Source organism: Xenia sp. Carnegie-2017, unplaced genomic scaffold, assembly GCF_021976095.1.
Source record: "Xenia sp. Carnegie-2017 unplaced genomic scaffold, XeniaSp_v1 HiC_scaffold_16, whole genome shotgun sequence".
NCBI classification, from domain to species: Eukaryota; Metazoa; Cnidaria; class Anthozoa; order Malacalcyonacea; family Xeniidae; genus Xenia; species Xenia sp. Carnegie-2017.
The window spans coordinates 5,183,015-5,203,338 of NW_025813469.1; the positions used below are offsets into that span (position 1 = coordinate 5,183,015).

Consider the following 20,324-nt stretch of genomic DNA (forward strand, 5'->3'; position numbering starts at 1 on the left):
ATATCCAAATCTGCATTGCTAGTTGTGCTAGCCGAGCTGACCTTGTGCCGCCTTTTTTGTTGATGTACGCTACAGCTGTCGTGTTGTCTATCAACAACTTCAAATGTTGTGTTGTCTTTCAGAACCGCTTTCAGTTCCAAGTAATTGATACGGTTCTTTGCTTTGCAAAAGGCCCATCTCCTTCCTGTCCTTATTCCTTTGCATACCGCTCCCCAACCTCTGGTAGAAGCGTCTGTAGTAATTGTCAGATCTATTGCCGGGAGGTGTATTGCTGTACCATTGTAATGTAAGGTCATGGGTGATTTCCACCACTGAAGCTTTGCTAGTACTAATGGATTAAGCAGAATTTGTACCCGTGATGACCTTGTATGACGACCTCTCCAGTGCAGACAATTGATGTGCGCTAGTTGCAAGGCACGATAATGAAGAGTTGCATAATGGATGCCAATCCTTGCCACATGATTTATCGGACCAATCATTGCTGACAACTCTTGCATTGCTTCATATGTACTTTCGTACACTCGTCCTGGACAGCTCGAAGTTTTTCCTTTGGTACCCCAAAGGACATCTTGTGAGAAATTATCAAGGCCCCAAGAAAGACTACTTCCTGAAAGGGAAGGGGGACTGGGGAGCATTTCTCCAGTTTGATCAAAAAACCCAAATTCCTTAACAACGTTAGTGCTCGGTTGAATATCTCGACAATTTTCTGTTGAGCCTGGTGAATTATTAGAATATCGTCCAGATGAATCACTATCTTGATTCGTGAGGTGCGTAATACCACTATCACCGGTTTCATCAAACCTGTGAATGCGTGGGGGGCGGAGGCCAGCCCAAATGGAAGGCACTGAAACTCGTAAGTCTTTTCTTGAAATTCCAGTCTTAAGTATTTCTTGTGTGCTACATGTATGGGAATCATAAGTACGCATCTCGTAAATCCAACTTCATCGTGTACTCTTTCGGTGCAAGGAGACACCGAACCATGTCTAATCCTTCCAGTTTGAATTTTTCCACGAGGACAGAATGATTCAGAGATTTCAAGTTGAAAACAGGTCGGTTTTTCGTACCTTGTTTCACAATAAAGAGTGTTGACGTACAATGATCCTTGACTTTGTTGACTTTCTTAAGAGCTCCTTTCAGCTGCAGTTCCTCTATGGTTGTCTCTATTGCCTTTGTTTGTTCTTCTGAACTCCGTTTTGTTACCCTTTGTCGCCAATGATGTGGTACGCACGTCAGAGGAATCGGGCACCCGGTCGCCATTTGTAAAATCTGGTTGTCTGATGGAAGTTTCCCCCCAGCTTTTGAGGTAATGATGTAGGCGTCCAGCTGTCGTCCTGACTGGCGGGATGATGTCTGAAAGTTGAGGTACACAGTAGTTGTCAAACGTTCTTGATTGTTCCTGAGCTTCCTCAGAAGCACTTTGTTGCTGGATTTTATGAGGAGGAACTGCTTTGGGGAGCCGTTCTTGTTTCTCGACGACCATTTCCCCTTCCCCAGCGTCGTCGATCAGAGCAACTCTGGGAGGCGTTTGGAAAGAACTTTCTCGTGGTACTGTTGTGACCAATGGTGTTGCAAAGAGCTTGGGGTTGGTACTTGCGTGTTCATGTTCACTATGACCGAAAAGACCATGGTCTGATATTTCTCAGTAAAAACAGAGAAAGCGAGGTTATTAAAAGGTTTATTATGTGGCATTATTTGACCTGAAACGAAACTTGCTTTCTTTCTCTTCCTTGCTGTTTTTTACCGCTTGGCTTTCACTTTTCTAGTTTTCGTCCATAAAAAATAAATCGTATCGTCTGGATAGTTAAACTGTTTCCAAGTGTTTTTCCTTCGAATCACATTCCTTAATAGTTTGTTTCGTTTATTTTGTGTTTTGCTGTTTGCATTACAAAGTATGTTTACATTTAACTGTAAGATTACGCATTTTTGACCTTGGTCGATTACGGGAAAATTATGGTCAAAGCGCGCCATTTAGCCGGAAGTGACACTTGCCACATAATAAAACATACATATATGAATATTTGCCGACCAATTGTCAAGCTGTCTTCGTCATTGGAAAAAATCAAAATCTCAACTACATCAAATAATGCTAACACATCAAATGGAAGACAAGGTTACATGCTCTCACACTGTCATCACTTCTTTCAACTTCGAACTTCAAGAACAAAACATTGACCGCCGAAGCAACAAATGCAATAGATAGCAGTTAAAACAATTTATTTCAAATTTACGTTACTTGTATGGTACATAAATTATGCTAGAAAGTTCTCATTGCGTCTGTACTCACTTTGAAATTTTCTGTAAGGCATGTTTATTTTGAACATTCTTCTCATTAAAATTGTCACAAAGCAGGACTCAACTATATACATAAATAAATTAATTTAAAATTCATTTCCAAGCCACAAATTATAGAGGTTCATCTTTCGCAGACTATTTTCTGAAAAAGAGTTCTTCTAGAATTGACAATTATGCATAAATTGAGGTCGTTTAGTTAAAACATCACGTAGAAACAAACCGAATTTCTATGAATTTGTAAACCTATAATCAGGCAAAATCAGGAAGATTCTTGTTGCTTTTGTTATTTTGAGAATCCTGTGACATATCACAATAAGCTTACAACTTAAAAGTTATAAAAGATGAAAATTCTGATTGAGTTAAAAAAAGCAGGGCGTGCACTTCGTAGAAGAAAGATTCGAAGCAAAGTGAAAATAAAAATTTTAAAAGCAAGTATACAATTTATCTTTATCAAATATTTCTTCTACGAAGATTTGTATGAGGAATATATCATAATTCTTCCGGATGGAAAGTATTTGTTATCAGCAGTCAACTCTCTCAATATAGTAGTCGATCTTATTTCAGTCAAGGTCTCCAGCCAACCGACTTGCCAGCAGCATGAAAGCTACGAATATTTCATGTTCGCACTTATAAATTTTATTGTCCATTTATTGAAGAGATTGATTGTTTGACTTCTAATTCGGAACATTCGCTCCCACGATGGCCAAATGCTCCACAATTGTAACAAAATGCTTTTGAAACTCCGTTTGAATTTCGATTCAGATAATGCTACAACATTTGAGTGAGAAATTGAATGTGTTAACCTATTGACATAGACTAAAACTGCACATACTGCTCGGAGTTTTTTGTCGAGCTTGCTTCAAAAATATCTTAACATATTTCATTAAAAAAAAAACTTTATGAAAACTCGTTTTTGCAAGTAAAAATGTTTGCAATTGCATGCAAAAAAAAAAACTGAAAATATTTTATTGTTTTGAATTTTTTGTAGTTAGTGTATCACACAATTTCCAGGTCTAAATATAACTCGATTCCCCTTTTTCTAATTGACAAACTCGACTTAGATAACAAAAACACGTCAACGTAAGTTGCGTGAAAAAATCTTAGCAATGTGCGGATCATTTTTATTTGAAAGACATTGAAAAGAAAAAATAACAGAAAATCAACTGAGTATTTACAAATTTTAAGGTAGAAAAATTCTGTTCTTACCTTTAAATTGGATTGGTTCTCTTTTAAATCGTTTAAATCACAATCTACGGTGTTTCGCCCTTCGCCATTTTGATAAATGTAATTGCAATTTTTGTCGCCAATTTTTGCACCATTTGAAGAGCACCCATTTAAATAGTAAACAACTTCGTCATTGTTCTCATTCTGTTTTGCTTTTTCCAAATGAGGTAATTGCTCTGTAGGTTTGTGTTTGAAGCCATTGGGAATTATAAGAAGACCTTGCCGAGCAAATTTTGAATAATCATAATTTGTGACGCCATTTTTTCCAAAGCCATTTTTGTAGCTGTAACAAGTACAATACACTTGTCAACACAATTTTCAAGACAAATTTGAATCTAAAATACAAAACTAGTTTGTACCTTATTTTTGTTGATGGATGTCCACCAATAACTTCGGAGCAAGTACTTCCGTCTTCGATACGGCAATCTTGATAATCCTACCAGATCAAAGTACGCTTACGAGTTTTATGAAATGAGATTATTCAAAAGCCTACTTCTACTTCACCAAAACCACACATATGTAATTGCAAACGGAAAGTTCTGACTAACTCCATCATCTACGTTATTTGTACATCTTAAGAATATAAAATTCTCGTCAAGTTAAAAGTTGCCCGTTGTCAATTAGTATTTTAGCAACATCTAAATATTGCTCTGAACGTCGTATTTCTCATAACGTGAATGACAATTGGGTAGTTATTAAGAGAACTGTAAAAAAGAATAGAGATAGCTATAAAATTAAATGACACGTTGCATTTCTGCAGACTTCTCGTCAGCTGTCACGTTTGTTTAAATGAAAACTAAAATTTATTTTTATTTATAATGAAGAACAGAAAGAATGACATCATCCCAAAACGACGCCGAGACTAACGACACCAGCAATTTTATAACTATCTTCATTTTGGTTTTCAACAGTTTTTTTAAGTACTATCCAATTATCATTCGCCATGCACGACAAATATACGCTGTTTCGAGCAATATTTAAGCTGTAACCAGCTGATTGATATCTTCTCAAACATCGTTTTGACAGTGGAAATAAGATTAGAAGAAAAACTCGAATAAAATTTTGCACAAACTCTCGCCCACGCCCACTTTAATTTTTGGACAGTGCTAGAGATGCCTATTAAACTGCAATAGCCCCACAGCAACTTTAAACTGTTAGAGAGTTTTAGTTTCGCGTTAACGGCATACGGCAATCTGCAAAAAGTTACGTGATTATGGCTTCGCGGTTTGTGGTTTAGGTTTAAACGGCAAGAGACCGTTCTTGCGGTAGGTGTTTAACGGCTGGCTTTTTAGTACCTTTAATACAACCAAGGGACTTTTATGGTACATTGTTATTTGACCGTAAAACATCAACATGACTTTTTTACAGACATAATTAACGAAACATGAAATTTAGTTCCGGACCATGCGAATTGTAAAATACAAATGCAAAGTTAAAGTCATTTTTTTGAAACGGTAAACCTCAATGGCAAGCGGGTAGTTGAGCTTTGCCGTTTGCCGTAAACGCCAAACTAAAACTCCACAATATAAGCTATAAACCGCTGTTGAAATGTGTTTATCTTAATACCTGTGTGAAATTTTGACTTTCTTGCAGTGATAAACGATGTGCATTAGATATTTGCCTGACGAATTCACCAACATAGCCATAGTTTCTGACATTGTCCGGTGTCCTCACTGGTGGACTTAACTCTGGTGTCCTTGACAACGATGACGTTAATGACGAGCAATCGCTAAACGAGTGACTGGAGCCAAAGCACATGCTACAGGATGAGAAACTCGATGGCACAGCTACAGTGAGGGGCATTTGGTGTGAATATGGAACAGAAGAGCAGTCCAGTGATGAAGACATTATCGGCTTCTTACATGACGTTATGACATTTGCCACATTTGACATAATACTATTGGAAACAGAGGACGTAACATTACAAGTAGACGTTGGGATCTTTTCATTTGGTGCAGATGGTTCGGTGCATTTGTAAAGAGAAAATGCATTTGTATTCCATTCATGTGACGTAAAATGAGAATTTTGTAAATATGACGCCATTCCATTTTGTTTGGTTGGCAAAATCTTATCAGTAAACTGTGAAGCGATTGAGCAAGTAACGTCCGATAAAATATTTGATTCAGGAGTAGAAGAATGTTGAATTTTGCAGGATTTTGAAGGAGTTAATAAAAATGATGAATCTCTTGATTTAGTGGAGGAAGACGACGTAAGAATTTTTATTTGAGATGACGCAATGTAGGGAAATTGAATGAAAGATGTCGATGACGCATATGCTAAAGCATCAGATGACGTTTTTATTATTGAAGAGCTACTAGAGTTAGCCGTCGTTCCTAATAAAGTTCCTGAAGATGTCGATGTTGACCTCAAATCAACAAAATCTGTACGTTCAGACCCAATATGATTTGTGGTAGTTGAAGTTAATGAAGTGCTCGTGGATGAAACAGTTTGACAACTCTGTAAAGATGAGGTGTGTGCCAATCCCTCCGAAGTCGATGATATCAACTTTGTCAATAATGATGACGTAAGCAATAACGTACATGATGATGTTGTTGATGGCGAAATAGAATTCAGTTGAGAGTTATTTGTGACTAGATTTCGTGTTTCGCAGTTCGAAGTTGTTTGTGATGATCTAAACGCCATTTGGTCATCAGTCATTTGTGTACGTTCATATAAAGTGGAGTTTTCAACACGCGAGTCCTTTTTCTCATTTAACTTTTCGTCTTTAGTTTTTTTCGGGGAAGAAAAATCTTTCTTAGTCATAAACGTGAACTTTTCTCTTGTTTCCTCGCCATTCTTGTCGTGAAGTGGGAAGGATGAGTTCTTTAGAATAATCTTTTGTTGATCATCACTGAAACTTTCTTTACCTTCATCCGTTAAAGGCAATGCAGATGCTAAAACAAGTTGATAGAATTTTGTTAAACAAAAACAGCTTCGGAGCTTCGTCAACCTTGAGCTATCGATCCTTTTCCAATATTTAACAGCTATCATAATATCAAAATAATTATTTTGTTCTATATCTTTTGTTGAAAACTTCGAAAACATTGAAATGTTTGCTTCCTAGTTTCCACTTTCAATTTACTCAAACACAATAAAGCTTTGATTCAGAGCTTGTAAACTGTTGTTTGAACTTAGTAGCCAACATAAAAGATAAATTTAGTAGCCAGCATTTGAATTATTCAACAAACACGATTATAGCTAAAGAAATTTGGCACTTGATGCAAACCTTTCAAAAACTGCAAGAAAGAAAGATACATGTTTAAATCATAAATATATACTGTCGAACGATGGAAGACAAAAAATTTGTAAGGGGAATTGCAATAGGAATAGACATCACATAACAAAACGTGCACGTTTGAAACTTGTGGAGGTACCGTGCCTACACGATTAACATTTTTAATATTATGATCCAGCATTTAACTTTATTACAAAGGGAAAGTTGTTGTGAAATGAAAAACATACCGTTGGTAATGTTATTCTGATTAAGGAGACCCCGTTTGGATGGATCAATTGATTTCTTGTTGGACGTTGACGTTGAACGTTTCTCTAAAAATGTTCAAAATTTCACGACTTTTAAAATTACCTTACATAACTATTCAATATACATGTTTGACTTGCTGTGCAAGTGCTGCTGAGATAGTTGTTGTACAAACAACAACCTGTTTAGTGCGTGAGCTGTTCATACCTTTAGAAGAAATGCTCTTCGTTGAAATAGCTTGTTTCTCGTTGTTCGCCTTTTCGTTCAAACGTACAACGTTGGTGCGCTGAGATATCGTGTTTGTATTACCTTTCTTATCAAGGTTTGAAGTGTTTTGATCATTTTTTGACGCCACTTGTTTTTCTCTGAAATTGTTTTCACCCCCATCGCTGAAAAACTTTTCAACGGATTCACTATGCAGAAGCTTTTCTGGAAGTTTTGCGAATTCTCTACACAAAAAACAAAATAGCATATTTGAATTTTCCAAGATATTATCTACACGAAAAAGGATACGTAAACATTTTCAATACGCACTTCGCTAAATAGATGTCTTACTGACAAACATTTGGCGACCGGACATTTTGTTGTTTTTGAATGAGATGTTTCTCATTTACCTCCTAGGAATTTTGATTTAGGGGCTAAAAAGAGGCAACATATTTGTCTATTGCAAGTCTATTGTCCGTCGTCCATTGTCTGCTCTATTGTCTATTGCCTAATGTCCATTGTCTATTGTATGGTCTTTTGATATATTCATTTATAGCAAGTCAGAATAAGCGGGATGGCGTAGCTACTCAGTACAGCGTTACCAGGATTTTCTGTAAAAGGGGAGGGGGGCAGATAAAAGAGAAGGGAGGGCATAATTTTCTATGTGTGCAAAAATTATATTTTGGAGCAAAAATTTTGCCAGGGAGGCTACATTACTGCATGACGGTGAATACTTAGTTTAAAATATCCCAGTACCATCCAAATAGATCTTAAATCTCACTTACTTCACGTAGTATGTTATATCTGGAAGAACATTATTTCCTTTGCAAAGTTTTATTGGTTTTCGAGCTAAGATTGAAGTTAAAAATATAAGTGTGAATCGTTAGTTTCGTCAAGTATTTAGGAATAGTGAAAAAAGATTGCCAAAACATCACAAAGCATGCATGCATTAACGTGCGCCAGTAGCGTCGCCTGCTCGATAAGTGAGAAGGATTTCATAAATTCATGTTTTTGCGTACTTTTGAAATTAATTGTTTCTGAAGGATTAAAACATAAGTATATGAATATTGTCCCCTTCACTTATTGAGCTGGCGAGCGCTATAAAACGTGCGCTATAAAACGCACCTGGAAGATAGGGAATCACTTTTTTTTCAGTCATTTTGTTGTCATCTTTTGCGAATCGACGGCGAAGCTACAACAACAAAACAGAAATGAACATCGCAGTGGCGTAGCAAGATTTTCTGTCATGGGGAGACAGTTAAAAGGGAAGAGGGCAATGACTGTCGTTTGAAAAACGTAATGTAGATGAAATATAATATTTAGGGAGCAAACGAGTTCTAAAGGACTCAAAGTCCATTCTCACGAGATGTACCTTGCATTGAAAGTCAAATAATTCTCCGTATGGGCGATGAATCCTTGCCGTTTTTCCGTTGGACCACAAGACCTGCAAACATAAAAAGCCAATAAAAGTGGCTGTGGAAGCTCGTGTTTTTCAGCTCCGTCTCTAGCTACGGCCTCTTGTCAATTCGGAACTTCGGTTTCAAAATGCAACTCTGGCTATTTTATAACTTGAATACCTGGTCGAGGCAGTTTGATTTTGCAAGTCACTGTTTAACAGTTATTATTAGTAAAATTTTTATGTGTGAAGTTACATTTCCGCACTCAAACTTTCAATCATAAATATAACGTGTGTGAAGACAAGCTTGCGTCATGTTGTGTCATGCATAAAATGTTCTATTTTCACGCAAGTTCTTCAATTTTAATCAACATTTATCGTATGTTTTGATCGGAAAGGTTTACCATTTGAGTCTGACAGTATTTTGAAGCTCAAACAACTGCTGCCGGAGATTTGCTGGGGATGAACAAACAAACTCCGGCTCCGAAAGCAAAATAACCTGACCCGGTACTCCAGTGCACAGCACTAAAGCGCGGGCCACACTATCGTCGAAATGCAACGAATTTCGTGACGAGTCGCTCGTCAACGAGAAAATATGACGATATGGACGAATTCGTCGCCGTTGAGCATGCACACCGAAATCGTCAACGAGTGACGAGTGATCTGTTGCATATCTACTCTGATTGGACAAAAAAAATCACATGACTAATGTTTGCTTTCACTGTGCTGTGGCAAAATGGCGGATTGGCAAGAAATATTAATTGAGCTAGTGAGAGAGAGGCGATGTTTGTGGGACAAATTTCATCCTGACTATAAAGATACACGCAATATAAAGAAAAATAATTGGAAGGATGCTGCTCGGGAACTGAAAGTTGCGACCAATAGAGCTTGACGAAGCTCTTGCAATAACGTGTCATACAAGCCCTTCTCTTCTTGCCTTTTATTTATGGGATGTACCCAGAACCTTCTTTTGTATGTACGTCGTTTTGCAGAAATTAGAAGCAGTAGAATTTTTCTCTTCAATAATAGAAGTTTCTTTTTGCGCTGATAATCGTCCATGCTTGTACGGAAAATCGTTACAATGTGGCACATGTACTTGTCGCGTTGGCTCGTTGACGAGCGACTCGTCACGAAATTCGTTGCATTTCGACGATAGTGTGGCCCGCGCTTAACATTAGGTTGTGTTTTACACAGTATTTAAATTATAATTGTGAAGAAAAAAACTATGCACCAATATGACAGCAAATGAATGTTGACAGCAACTGGCTTAGACAAGTCCGTATAAAAACTCGAAGCTTGATCTTTTATGCAAAATCAAAAAATTGTTTAAACTGCAGTGGTTGTGAGGTACATGCTCACCAAACAAAAAGTAAACAACCAGTAAGATAGCGCTTTTGAGTCACATGATGAAAATAAACTGGCGATGTAGCCATAGCACTGATCTCGAAATAAGACTTGATCAAGCATCTAGCACTAAAATTGAAGACAAAAATTAAGGAGCTCTGCCATTACATTACATTTCGCAAGGGACTAACTTGCGAAAACAAGGAACAAATGTACTGTTCATTTGTACGCGAATAAACCTGAATTTTCAACATGTAACTACATAAACATAACTGAGGGTTTATCAGTTTATAGAATTGCTAATAATACGATGAAATATGATGGAATATGATCAAAATGCAGCGAATTTTGTCATCAGTAACTCTATTGTGGTGTGGAAAAACTATGGAAAATAGCCCACAGCTGCATGAAAATACCTAAAATAGTCGGAATTGTAGTTCAGAAATACTAGCTGATTAAATATTCTCATTTAGGATCAAAAACTGATCAATCCTTCAAAAAATTACAAGCCTTTTTTATGAGTGATTCGGAGTGAAACCTGTTTGCAACCTGTTCTTATAAAGTCGATTATATTTTCTGACTCTCTTTACTATCGCCCCAAAGGTTGTTTTTCACCTTCTGTTTCATTTTAAAGCATGATTTTGCTAAATTTTTCATAGTTTTTGTTTGTTGAATCAAATTAATCTTTCGATGAGTTGGTCCCTTAGTAATGGCGACGGTGGCTTCGAAATTTGTTTATCACAAATAGATTTCCATTGGTAAAAAAGCAATAGACAGTGAAGAGTTAGAAGACGTCCTTTTATTTTTTATGTTGAGAAGACGATTCTAATCCTTTCGCTATTTTTTCCAGGGCTTTTTGTCGTTCATATTTTTACACTCTGTGATCGAACATCATATAAAAAGAGACAATACTGCAACAAATCGGCGAGTTTGTCCTCCTAAATTTAATCATTTACCACCTCACCACAGGCGGCCATCTTTATTTTCAGCATGTGACTCAAAAGCGCGATCGTATTAGTTGTTTACTTTTGTTCGGTGAGAATGTAGCTCACAACCACTGCACACGGTGAAATTTCTTCCTCGAGATTCGAAAAATATCAAACATATTTGATATCCAACTTTTTGTTACTTAAGGCGAATATCTCAGTAAAAATCAAGCGCACACGATGAGCTACGGGCTGAGCAAACGGGCACGATTACTTTTTTGCTCAGAGGATAGCTCTCTTGTGCAGCGGGCTTAACTAATAATGAATGATGCTCTTATCAGTTTCGCGGCATACATACAGCACGACCAAACTTGCTGGTTGGCTACACCATACCAGAGCCCTGCAAACGAAAAAGTTGGGAGACCGGAAGTAAAATTGGGTGGTGTCTGCCATTTTTGTTAAAAAAGCCAGCAAGTTAAGAGCATTAAATGGGGGAAAGAACAATTTTCCGTTGTTTTCCCTATTCATGAATAGACAACGATCGCTACCTTTTGAATTCAGTTGTTCATAGATGTCATAGCAATTGAAAATAATTTAGTAATGTGCTTGGCGTAATTTATACGCCTTTAATACTGTTTTTGCCACATGGGAGCGCTTAGATTTGTATTCTTCATCGCTTTGATTTGCACTATTAAAACGCAACTTGAGACCATTGCAAAGATTTCCTAATAATTCATTATAAAAATGGTTATAATTTGCCTTTTAGGAACAGAAGTGGCGGCTATATACCCACGTGACCATATTTACCCAATCATCTTAGTCATAATGCGAAATACAGAGAACAATACGTGTCCTGACTATTGTAAATACAGGGTTCTGCACCATACAACTCACGATGGCGTGAACTCTATATTGACGTCGCAACACAAATTTCCATAGACAAATTAGGTTTTGGCACATTTATCAATCCCTATTAGCAGACAGCAACCCTGTAAATTAACACTCACTTCAAAAACAAACAAACAAACAGGTGATGATCACGTAAATAGGATTTGGTCAATCATTACCTCAAAAATGTATTCATATTTTTTATCAAGGTTTCTTTGTTGAGTTCTTACGACACGAAGGTCTTTGATGTGAGCTGCAAAAAAAGTAAAGCACGCATTTAGATCACTCCAAATTTCGGAGAAGGATTCAAGCAGACCCTAATAGCAGAGGCGTAGCTATAACGTTGATTGGGGGAGGGGGTGTATTCATATATTCAGTTGTGCCCTACTGATTTCTTTTGAAACTCAATTCACTTTCAAAAAACAGTAGGGCACAACGGAATATATGAATATGCACCCCCCTATTAAAGTTCTATTTACGCCTCAGCCTAATAGTGACAAAGTGTTTATTGTACTAATCTGTATCCATATACCATGATGTATTCTCAAAACAAACCAAAAAAATCATGCAATCTATGTGTCCTCGGCATAATTTTAGTATGAAGATTTTAGTTTGATCGAAACCGTTCCATTTTTGGCATCAAATCGTATGAAATTATAGATGTTTATTTCTATGTATTTAAATGGAGAGTATAACAGCTCTTGTGGTGATTTAAAGCGATGTCGAAAGTTCATCAAATCGAAGAGAGTTTTGCCCACGTTAATTTATAGCTGCTTACAAAATCAACTGCGCGCGTTTACATATATAAAAAACGAAGATCACGTCTATTTAAGGAGAAGTTTGGGGTGCGGTGTAAATTAACCGATAATGCTTCTGGCTTTTTTCTCATAATGAGATGACGCATTTCTTGTTGATTATAATTGGTCGATATAAATTTCCATTAAAACACATAGATAAAGACAAACACAAGAACTTGGAATTTTAATCTAGGTAACCTTTGTGTGTGATGTGGAAAACAGCTGCCAAATTTTCGCATATTATCTCGTGTAATTCTATTACGAAACACACTACACTAATTTGCCCGGAGACCATTGTTAGCTACTGAAATATTCTTTAAAAACTCTTGTGGATGAGGAATACTTTAGCTACATTCAATTCTATTTTCAAGTCAATGTAGTTAGAGATAATTATTTTACAACAGTATACGTACAGCTTCCTCGACGCGACCTTTCTTCGACAAACTTTCAATTTAAATTCAAGTTTGTAATAAACGAGTGATGACAAACGAGTTCAAAATACAAGAATCGAACCCATTTGAAAGGAATGAAAAATAATTGACTATGCCATCGAGAATGATTACAGCTCTTCTTTGCAAATTTTTAGATGTTCGGGTTAATTCAAAAACAACCAATGTCAAAAACTAGCTAAAGAAATGAAATTAAGCATAACCAAAACTTATGGGTTGCATGGCTTCGATACTGCATACAAATGATCATTCAAATTACTCGTGGTTTAGCGCATAAAACAGCTTGTTATGTGGCACAGAAAAGCATAATTTGCGATTACATGGCAAAAAATTAAGCCCACTTTAATACTGCTGTGAAGAACCGCATGACATGCGCATACGCGCATAAGTTTTCCTGCGTCATATGCAGGTTCATATATAATATGTGTCGACAGACGTTGCAAATGAAAAAATTCATTAAAAAATGTAGTGTTTGCGAATGTTGCATGCCACACAAATGGGAACGCAGAAAGGAAGATCCTTAATTTTTTCTAAAGTCAAATTTCTTTTTACGAATGAAATCCATATGTCTCACACATTCATAGATTCAACTGAATGGGAAATGTTTACACTCGCACTCTGGCGATGCTTCTGGCGTGCTGTGAAAATAACACCAAATTCCACTCAATCAGCTGCTTTTAAAAACAAATAAGTTTGAAGTATGAAGATGCATTAATTTGATTAACAAACAAGGGATTAACGAAAAGATATTAGTTTACATTTTATAGTATTTTGCCGCTCTAAATGGCAATGGAATCTGTCATAAAAAATGTCTGTTTAGATCATGAAAGTCATGCGCAACGTCCAAAAATCGTTACGCTTTTGAGCACCGAATGTTTTACCGGCTTTGTATTTCGTGTGTGTCGTCAAATCTGTTTATAGTTCATTTCCACATTCACTCTTACCGCCACCGGCGTAGTTTCCTCTCGCTACGGGATATTACACGGAATGCAACTTTACCAAGATGTAATTGTATTCAATTTCACGCTGTTAAAATGCTAGTTTGAAAAAAAACTGACGTTTCCTAACACTGCAACGTAGGTTCTCCTGAGTGGACACGTAAATGCGGGAAGAAGAACTTATTTCTGTAATGATAGCTATATAGCTAGCTACCACCTGTAAACAAGATCCGAAAATTTATCCGGGGCAGACATCGTCATGCCATGCAATCGTGTCTTTGATTTACTTTAAATTGGAGTGACCTTTTCTGCGGTCTGTTGCCACTGGTAACGATAAATTAATGACTGCGTAGCCCAGTAAGAACAGATTTATTTGTTTTTTCTTTCATTTTAATTTCATTTCCAGATCATTCATAAAGCTGACGAAATACACCAGAGTTGTCAACCCGGGAATAAATTTTTGGTCGTCATTCACCTAAATATGTTATGCGACCATGTAATTTTAGCCTGGGTTGTTGAAATTTTCTAATTTAATTTGAGAAATATATGATAAACAAGCGCAAAGTCGATGAAAGTTATGTTTCTTCATTTTATAACATTGCAGTTTATAGCCATCATTTTGACGGTAGCATTTTTTTAAAAACACATAGAGCTTTTCCAAAATAAAAGATGGAAAGATATTAACCAGTGTTAAGTGTTTAAAGTTTTTAAAAAAATGACAAACGCTCAAGGAACTGACCTTTATTTAGGATGACATTGAATGATATTCGTTAGACGGAGGATGGACAAAAAAAGTATATATCCCCTTATGAAAATTACACAATTAACCGGAGATGTCAAGTAGTTGTGGTAAAAAGCTAAATTATTTTGGTCAGCATGCGCATAATCTTTAGAAACGAGAGCTTTGGTTCACATTTTCATTGCTGGAATAATAAACGTAAAACATTCTATCGCAGCACCTGATGGTTGTTGAAGTTCTCTCGAAATCTAAGTGAATTATATATGCAGCTATGTCTTGTGCTCGTTACAAAGCTGTTATTAAATATAACGGACTGCAAAAAAGAATTGAAGAACTTTTTCATCAACTGTATTTTTCCCGACAGCACAAGGATACGCGCATGAAAACGATCATATTTTGCCGAAGAAGGTAGAATGCCCGTTTCTTCATCGCAATTATGATTAAGACGCTTTTACTAAAGACGCACGATTGGAGTGTCAAGTTTTTAACGCATGACGAAAAAGATAGAACTCAAGGATGTAAGGACTCAATTTTTAACTAAATATCTCTTTTAATAAAACTAGTCCAAACTCACGAAACAAAGACAACATGCAGACAATGTAAAGTCTGATGACGAATTTGCAATAAATTGGAAATATTACAATTAAAAAAAATTGTCTTATTTGTTTCTCGAGTATTGAGTAAAACATAAACTTTTTATTTGGAGTATGTTTCATATTAGCTATAATATATAACATTGTCGGCTGGTAACGGATTTTAGCCTGGAATAGCTATAATCTCCAAACAACCAAACATGCTTACAACATATTACTTTTCTAATGAAGATTGTGCGAAAGCAATTGGTCACCTCACACTAAAATACGTTGCATTATAGAACGTTATAAAACTTCAAATTCTATGATTGAAATACAAAAGATGAACTTTCATCGATCATTTTCAGTTGATTTGATTGATTTCACTGAGTTGAATTCAACTGAGTTGATTTAGATATGAGTCAAACCACAGAACCGACTTATTGTGGTCGTTTTTACGATATGCTGGCCAGCAAGAGCCCGTGCATCCCTACAGCAGTATATATTCTTATTGTATGTTATAGTTGTAGCAAACAGCGTTGCCCTTGGAAGGCATTTACGTGTCTTGGATGCAACTGAATGATTCGCATACGAATCGTATTAATTTTGGTTTGGAGAAAACGTGCCGTAGTCGGATGTAATAGATATATCGATGCAAAATAGGTCAGGTTGAAGGTTTTGGATTGTTTTATAATTCAAAAAGTAAAGCTTTTATTGATTAACTTCCAAAAAATTTTCTACGAAAAATTTACAATTTTTTCCAGGAAGTTAAAAATTGCATCTGTTTGTGAGCTTGCGTGCTTCGGAACTCCAGTCTTCAAACATGTTCAGCAATTATATACGTAACCCAACCCTTGCCCTACCTAAAAGGTTACTGAGTAGGAAAAGATTAACAAAAGCTGTTTGTTAACAGGGAGTATGTAGAGCTGAGAAAAAAAGTCTGACAGCGACTTTTGTAGACAAACATTTTCACAAGCAGAAGCATGTCTAAATGTGAAATCCAATATATTATAATTTGTCTTTATATATTATGCTGACGATAACCGGCAGAAAAGACAAATGGTCGCAAAAGCATGAATCACAATCACATCTTTGTCGTAGCATATTTTAGTTTAAGTTCAACCCTTAAGGATGATGATACTAAAACAAAGCTATGGTTGTGTTGTGTTTAACCTCCGGTCTAAGATGTCCACACAGCAAAGACAATTTATGTATTGAACTTATTATGATAAAGACGATACGTCGGCCAAAATAATCGTTTAGTAACACAATGTCCACACTGTAGAATCAAGTACAATATTAAAAAGTTGGGCAATTTAAGATGATGAAAGTGCATGCAAGGGCCAATAGCTATACAACGTCACATTTGTAAGAATATTTTAGTCCTATTTTATATTACACTCAACTCACACAGTTAAAACGAATTTCAATAACCATCTAAGTTATAAAACTATGATGAACACGACACTATTATAGTCAGTGTACATTTCGAATGGTACTATAGAAAGTGTTAACAGATCTCCGACCGCGAATTTCAAACACTTTACAATCAGATAAATGGCATTGTGGGAATAAGTAAAAGCGGGTTTTATTTAAGATTCGTACGCAACAATGATAAATGGCCACTATCGAAAAGAATTTAAAACACATTGGTGTCTTTTTCTTTTCAACAAGTCCTTTTCCTACGCTATAAAAACACAAGCAGCGTTCTCATATGCAGGCGACAATTTGAAGCGACCGCGTTGACAAAATTCCCCTAGGGCAACTGCGAGCAGACAAGAATGTCCAATCAAATATTCCAATTAGAAGATACATCTTATACTGCGTTCGCTCACGCCTGATTAAAATGACATTAGCCTTATTTGTGTACATATTCACAAGCAATTAATTGATTGCAATTATTCACGTTCGTCTGAGAATTCAACATGAACATACAACTTTTAAGAAGTACGCAGCATTTAAAGCCACATTTCCCTACCTTCAATGGAGCATTTGGTGTTGGGGACATCTTCTTTTTCTTCAGCGCGTTGTAAACTTTCGTTGCCACTTTTTTCTCTTCCAAAAAATTGTTGTTTCTCATCTGGTACTTTAACGGGGCTCGACTTTTCAAATGGCTCGAAAGCAGATACCCCATTATAGGGCTGACAAATATCGGTAGCATGGTAACACTAGGGAGGTTGAAGCATCAAAGAGAGCATTGTCAAACAAATGAGGAAGAACTCGCGGAAAATAATATTTATCCTATGCTTATCCCTTAGTGCGTTCAAAATGTGAACATTTCTAGAACAAATGTTTACTTCTATCTTAACACCTTTCTTACAATTAATATGTTTTCTGATTTTTTGAGAAAATCCCTAGACGAAAAACATTCCAATCAACGTTTAAAAAATCTCGTCATGGTTCTTCAAATAATGTCTTGTACTTTGTAAACATTGCTGACAGGCGCTTAGTTCATAACAAACCATTTAAGATAGGGGTGTTTACACACGAAGACACTGGCTATAAAAGTAAAATATCGATACTAAAAGTAAAAGTAACATGATATGAGCTGTATTTTGATGCATTTACAGGGCATATGAGCTGACTGTATCAAATATGCACATTATTGAAATAAAATCAAGGCACAAAAATAATACAGGGTCACAGAAAAATGTACAACATAAACACTTGCACGCACGACAATTAAAAGTGAAACATTGACCTGTGTATGTATAATAATGTTGAATGTCAGCAATGTTTGATATTCATAAACTTTGAGCGCACCTTGAAAGATTTCTCAATGGTTTCCCGAAGGTCGACGAGTCTTTGATGCAGATTGCGACGCTGGGTGAAGTTCATGGCGGGATGGTTCGCGGCCAGGGTGAACAAAAGTAGAATTTCGTCGACCAGTTCTTCCTCCATTATCATGACACGGGAGAAGAAGTCTTCAAAATCATACTGCATCAAAATGTCATAAATACAACTGGCTAGAACGTTCGCGGACGTCAAACGCGTCAGTAGTAGGCAAAGCTGACGGCGAGACGCCGACTCTGTGATCTCACGTAACTCCAACATGTTCGTCTCCGAGCACGGTGCATCAACGATGAGATTTCGCCGAAGCAATTCGTCCAAGTACTTGTTTAGAAATTGCAACTCCAGTGGCATACAACAGTCTAGGAGGCGGCATAGGGTTTCCAGTCGCCTGTCCGAAGTAGCATCGCGAAACCATAAAACAACATCGGGCAATTTTACCATTTCATTTAACAAGTAAGAGAGAGCGTGAATGACTTGCAGGGCCGCGTCGAAAAACCGTAGTGGTTTGGAGCGACTATGCTACTAGCATTATCACGATCCGTGCTCATCAATGATGCTATTGATTCAAATGCGCCTTTTTACCGGATGTGAAATCGACATTTTTCCATTCAAATATCATTCGTATTTTCAATACTTTGGTTACTATTTAATCCAATACGCTTGCTGAACGGAAATCGAATGTCCTCGCTAATGACTTTGAAACCTTATCCACACGTCATAGGAGACCAGACCAGACCACAACGCGGCACAAATTTGTTTTCTTTAAAAGAGCCATCGACGTTCAACACGTCTATTTGACAGCTTCGTAACACATTTTATTGCAGCGGTTCATACGAAACACCAATTGATTTCATACAGTGATCACGTAGGCAAATGTGGGGGTCATTGAGTTCCTATAGAGCAGCAATTACACAAGGCTATGAAACTGATAAAAGGATACAATACTGGGACTTGGGTCAATTAGACGGTCAAATTTTTTAGCCAAGTACTTTCTCAAAAACCAATGGAGCCTGACTCCTCAAATTTTAAAAAAGAACTAACAGCTGTCTGTTTACAAAATCAAATGTAAATTAAGCGGGGTCAGCTCTTTCATCATAAGTATAAGCATAAGCTTGTTTTCACTGTGAAGCATTTATTAATGCCCTGAGGTAAACATAAGGATTTGGTTTTCTTTGCATCAAAAGAGAAAATCAGGCTGGATAATAAAGTGAAAATAATATACTGTTGCAATTTCGATGGTGAACGATTTTTCAAAATCCATTGCTCGTTCAACAAAGTTTAAAATGATGTAAGAGGATTCAAGTTCAGCGTAAAATTTTCGTATTTAAAACACCAGTAAGATCTGAAAACTTCTTTTAAAACAGATTTTCCCATTTCCCATTTTTGGTGCACTAAAATCAATTTAATATCGTTGTCCGTAGAAGCACTTCCTATCATCACTGCTAAAAACGACAATAAAACCGGCATAGTTTGCAAATTTAGCAACAACTACAAAGTAACAAATAAGTCACGAAAATTATGTTCAAATATTTTTATGATCTTTATGAATTTTGCTTTTTTTATACAGATTCTTAATACTCACTCAGAGGGAGTGAGTGACAGTGTTTTTTTTTCGTTCTTTCAGGCAAAACGTGCAAATAATATCTATTCTTTGTGTGCAAGCTACGTCATAGCCACCATGTTGTGCGATTTTAATGAAGGATTTTCCTTATTTACAATACAAATGTCATCCAACATGACAAATATTCCAGTGTACTCTCAATTCTCCGTGGAATGGTTGCACATCACCTATAATGTAGTGATATAATAAATGCTTTACCACCTATATGCAATCTCTCGACATCACCACAATGTTTTAGTTAATGACTTACAACCTAGTCCTCTCTACCGTGTCAAGGTGAAGCAAAGACGTCATTTTGACAGGTGGCAAAAAGCAAAACTCAAGATGAAAAATAAGCTAAAACAAAGTTTAAAAACCTAAACCTAGGAAACATTTAAAAAGTTAAACTTATACACAGATCAATCATAAATATCATCCGTTTTTCCTCCTTTCAAGCAGGTACCTTGCTTCACTCGTCACTATAGAATTTTGGTGGAGTCAGATATCTAGAAGATTAGGCTCTAGGTCATATAATGACAACATGTTGCATATGGCTCAAATATGTTTTTGTTACAGGGATATTTATTAACGTATTTCACTCCTCCCCCCCGCCCAAAAAAAAATATTGGGATCAAGGATATGTAATTTTAAATATCACTCATCAACACATTCATGAGGTAAGTT

The 20,324-nt window shown here is 36.5% G+C and overlaps 1 protein-coding gene across 2 annotated transcripts; it reads right to left on the reverse strand.

Moving 5' to 3' along the window:
• Positions 1-2,197: 2,197 nt before the first annotated feature.
• On the reverse strand, positions 2,198-18,596 carry LOC124436951 (probable GPI-anchored adhesin-like protein PGA55). Of its 2 annotated transcripts, XM_046986941.1 has the most exons (12): positions 18,011-18,596; positions 17,226-17,415; positions 11,932-12,005; positions 8,571-8,642; positions 8,324-8,390; positions 7,984-8,047; positions 7,202-7,443; positions 6,979-7,062; positions 5,083-6,410; positions 3,876-3,952; positions 3,499-3,799; positions 2,198-3,060 (listed from the first exon to the last, which is right to left on the reverse strand). In XM_046986941.1, exons 1-12 carry the CDS (start codon positions 18,479-18,481, stop codon positions 2,929-2,931), a joined length of 3,102 nt encoding a protein of 1,033 aa, XP_046842897.1. In that variant the 5' UTR covers positions 18,482-18,596; the 3' UTR covers positions 2,198-2,928. The 2 variants fall into 2 exon arrangements, with proteins under 2 accessions (XP_046842897.1, XP_046842896.1); XM_046986940.1 differs by lacking the exon at positions 2,198-3,060 and having other exon boundaries at positions 3,249-3,799.
• Between the last annotated feature and the right edge of the window lie 1,728 nt (positions 18,597-20,324).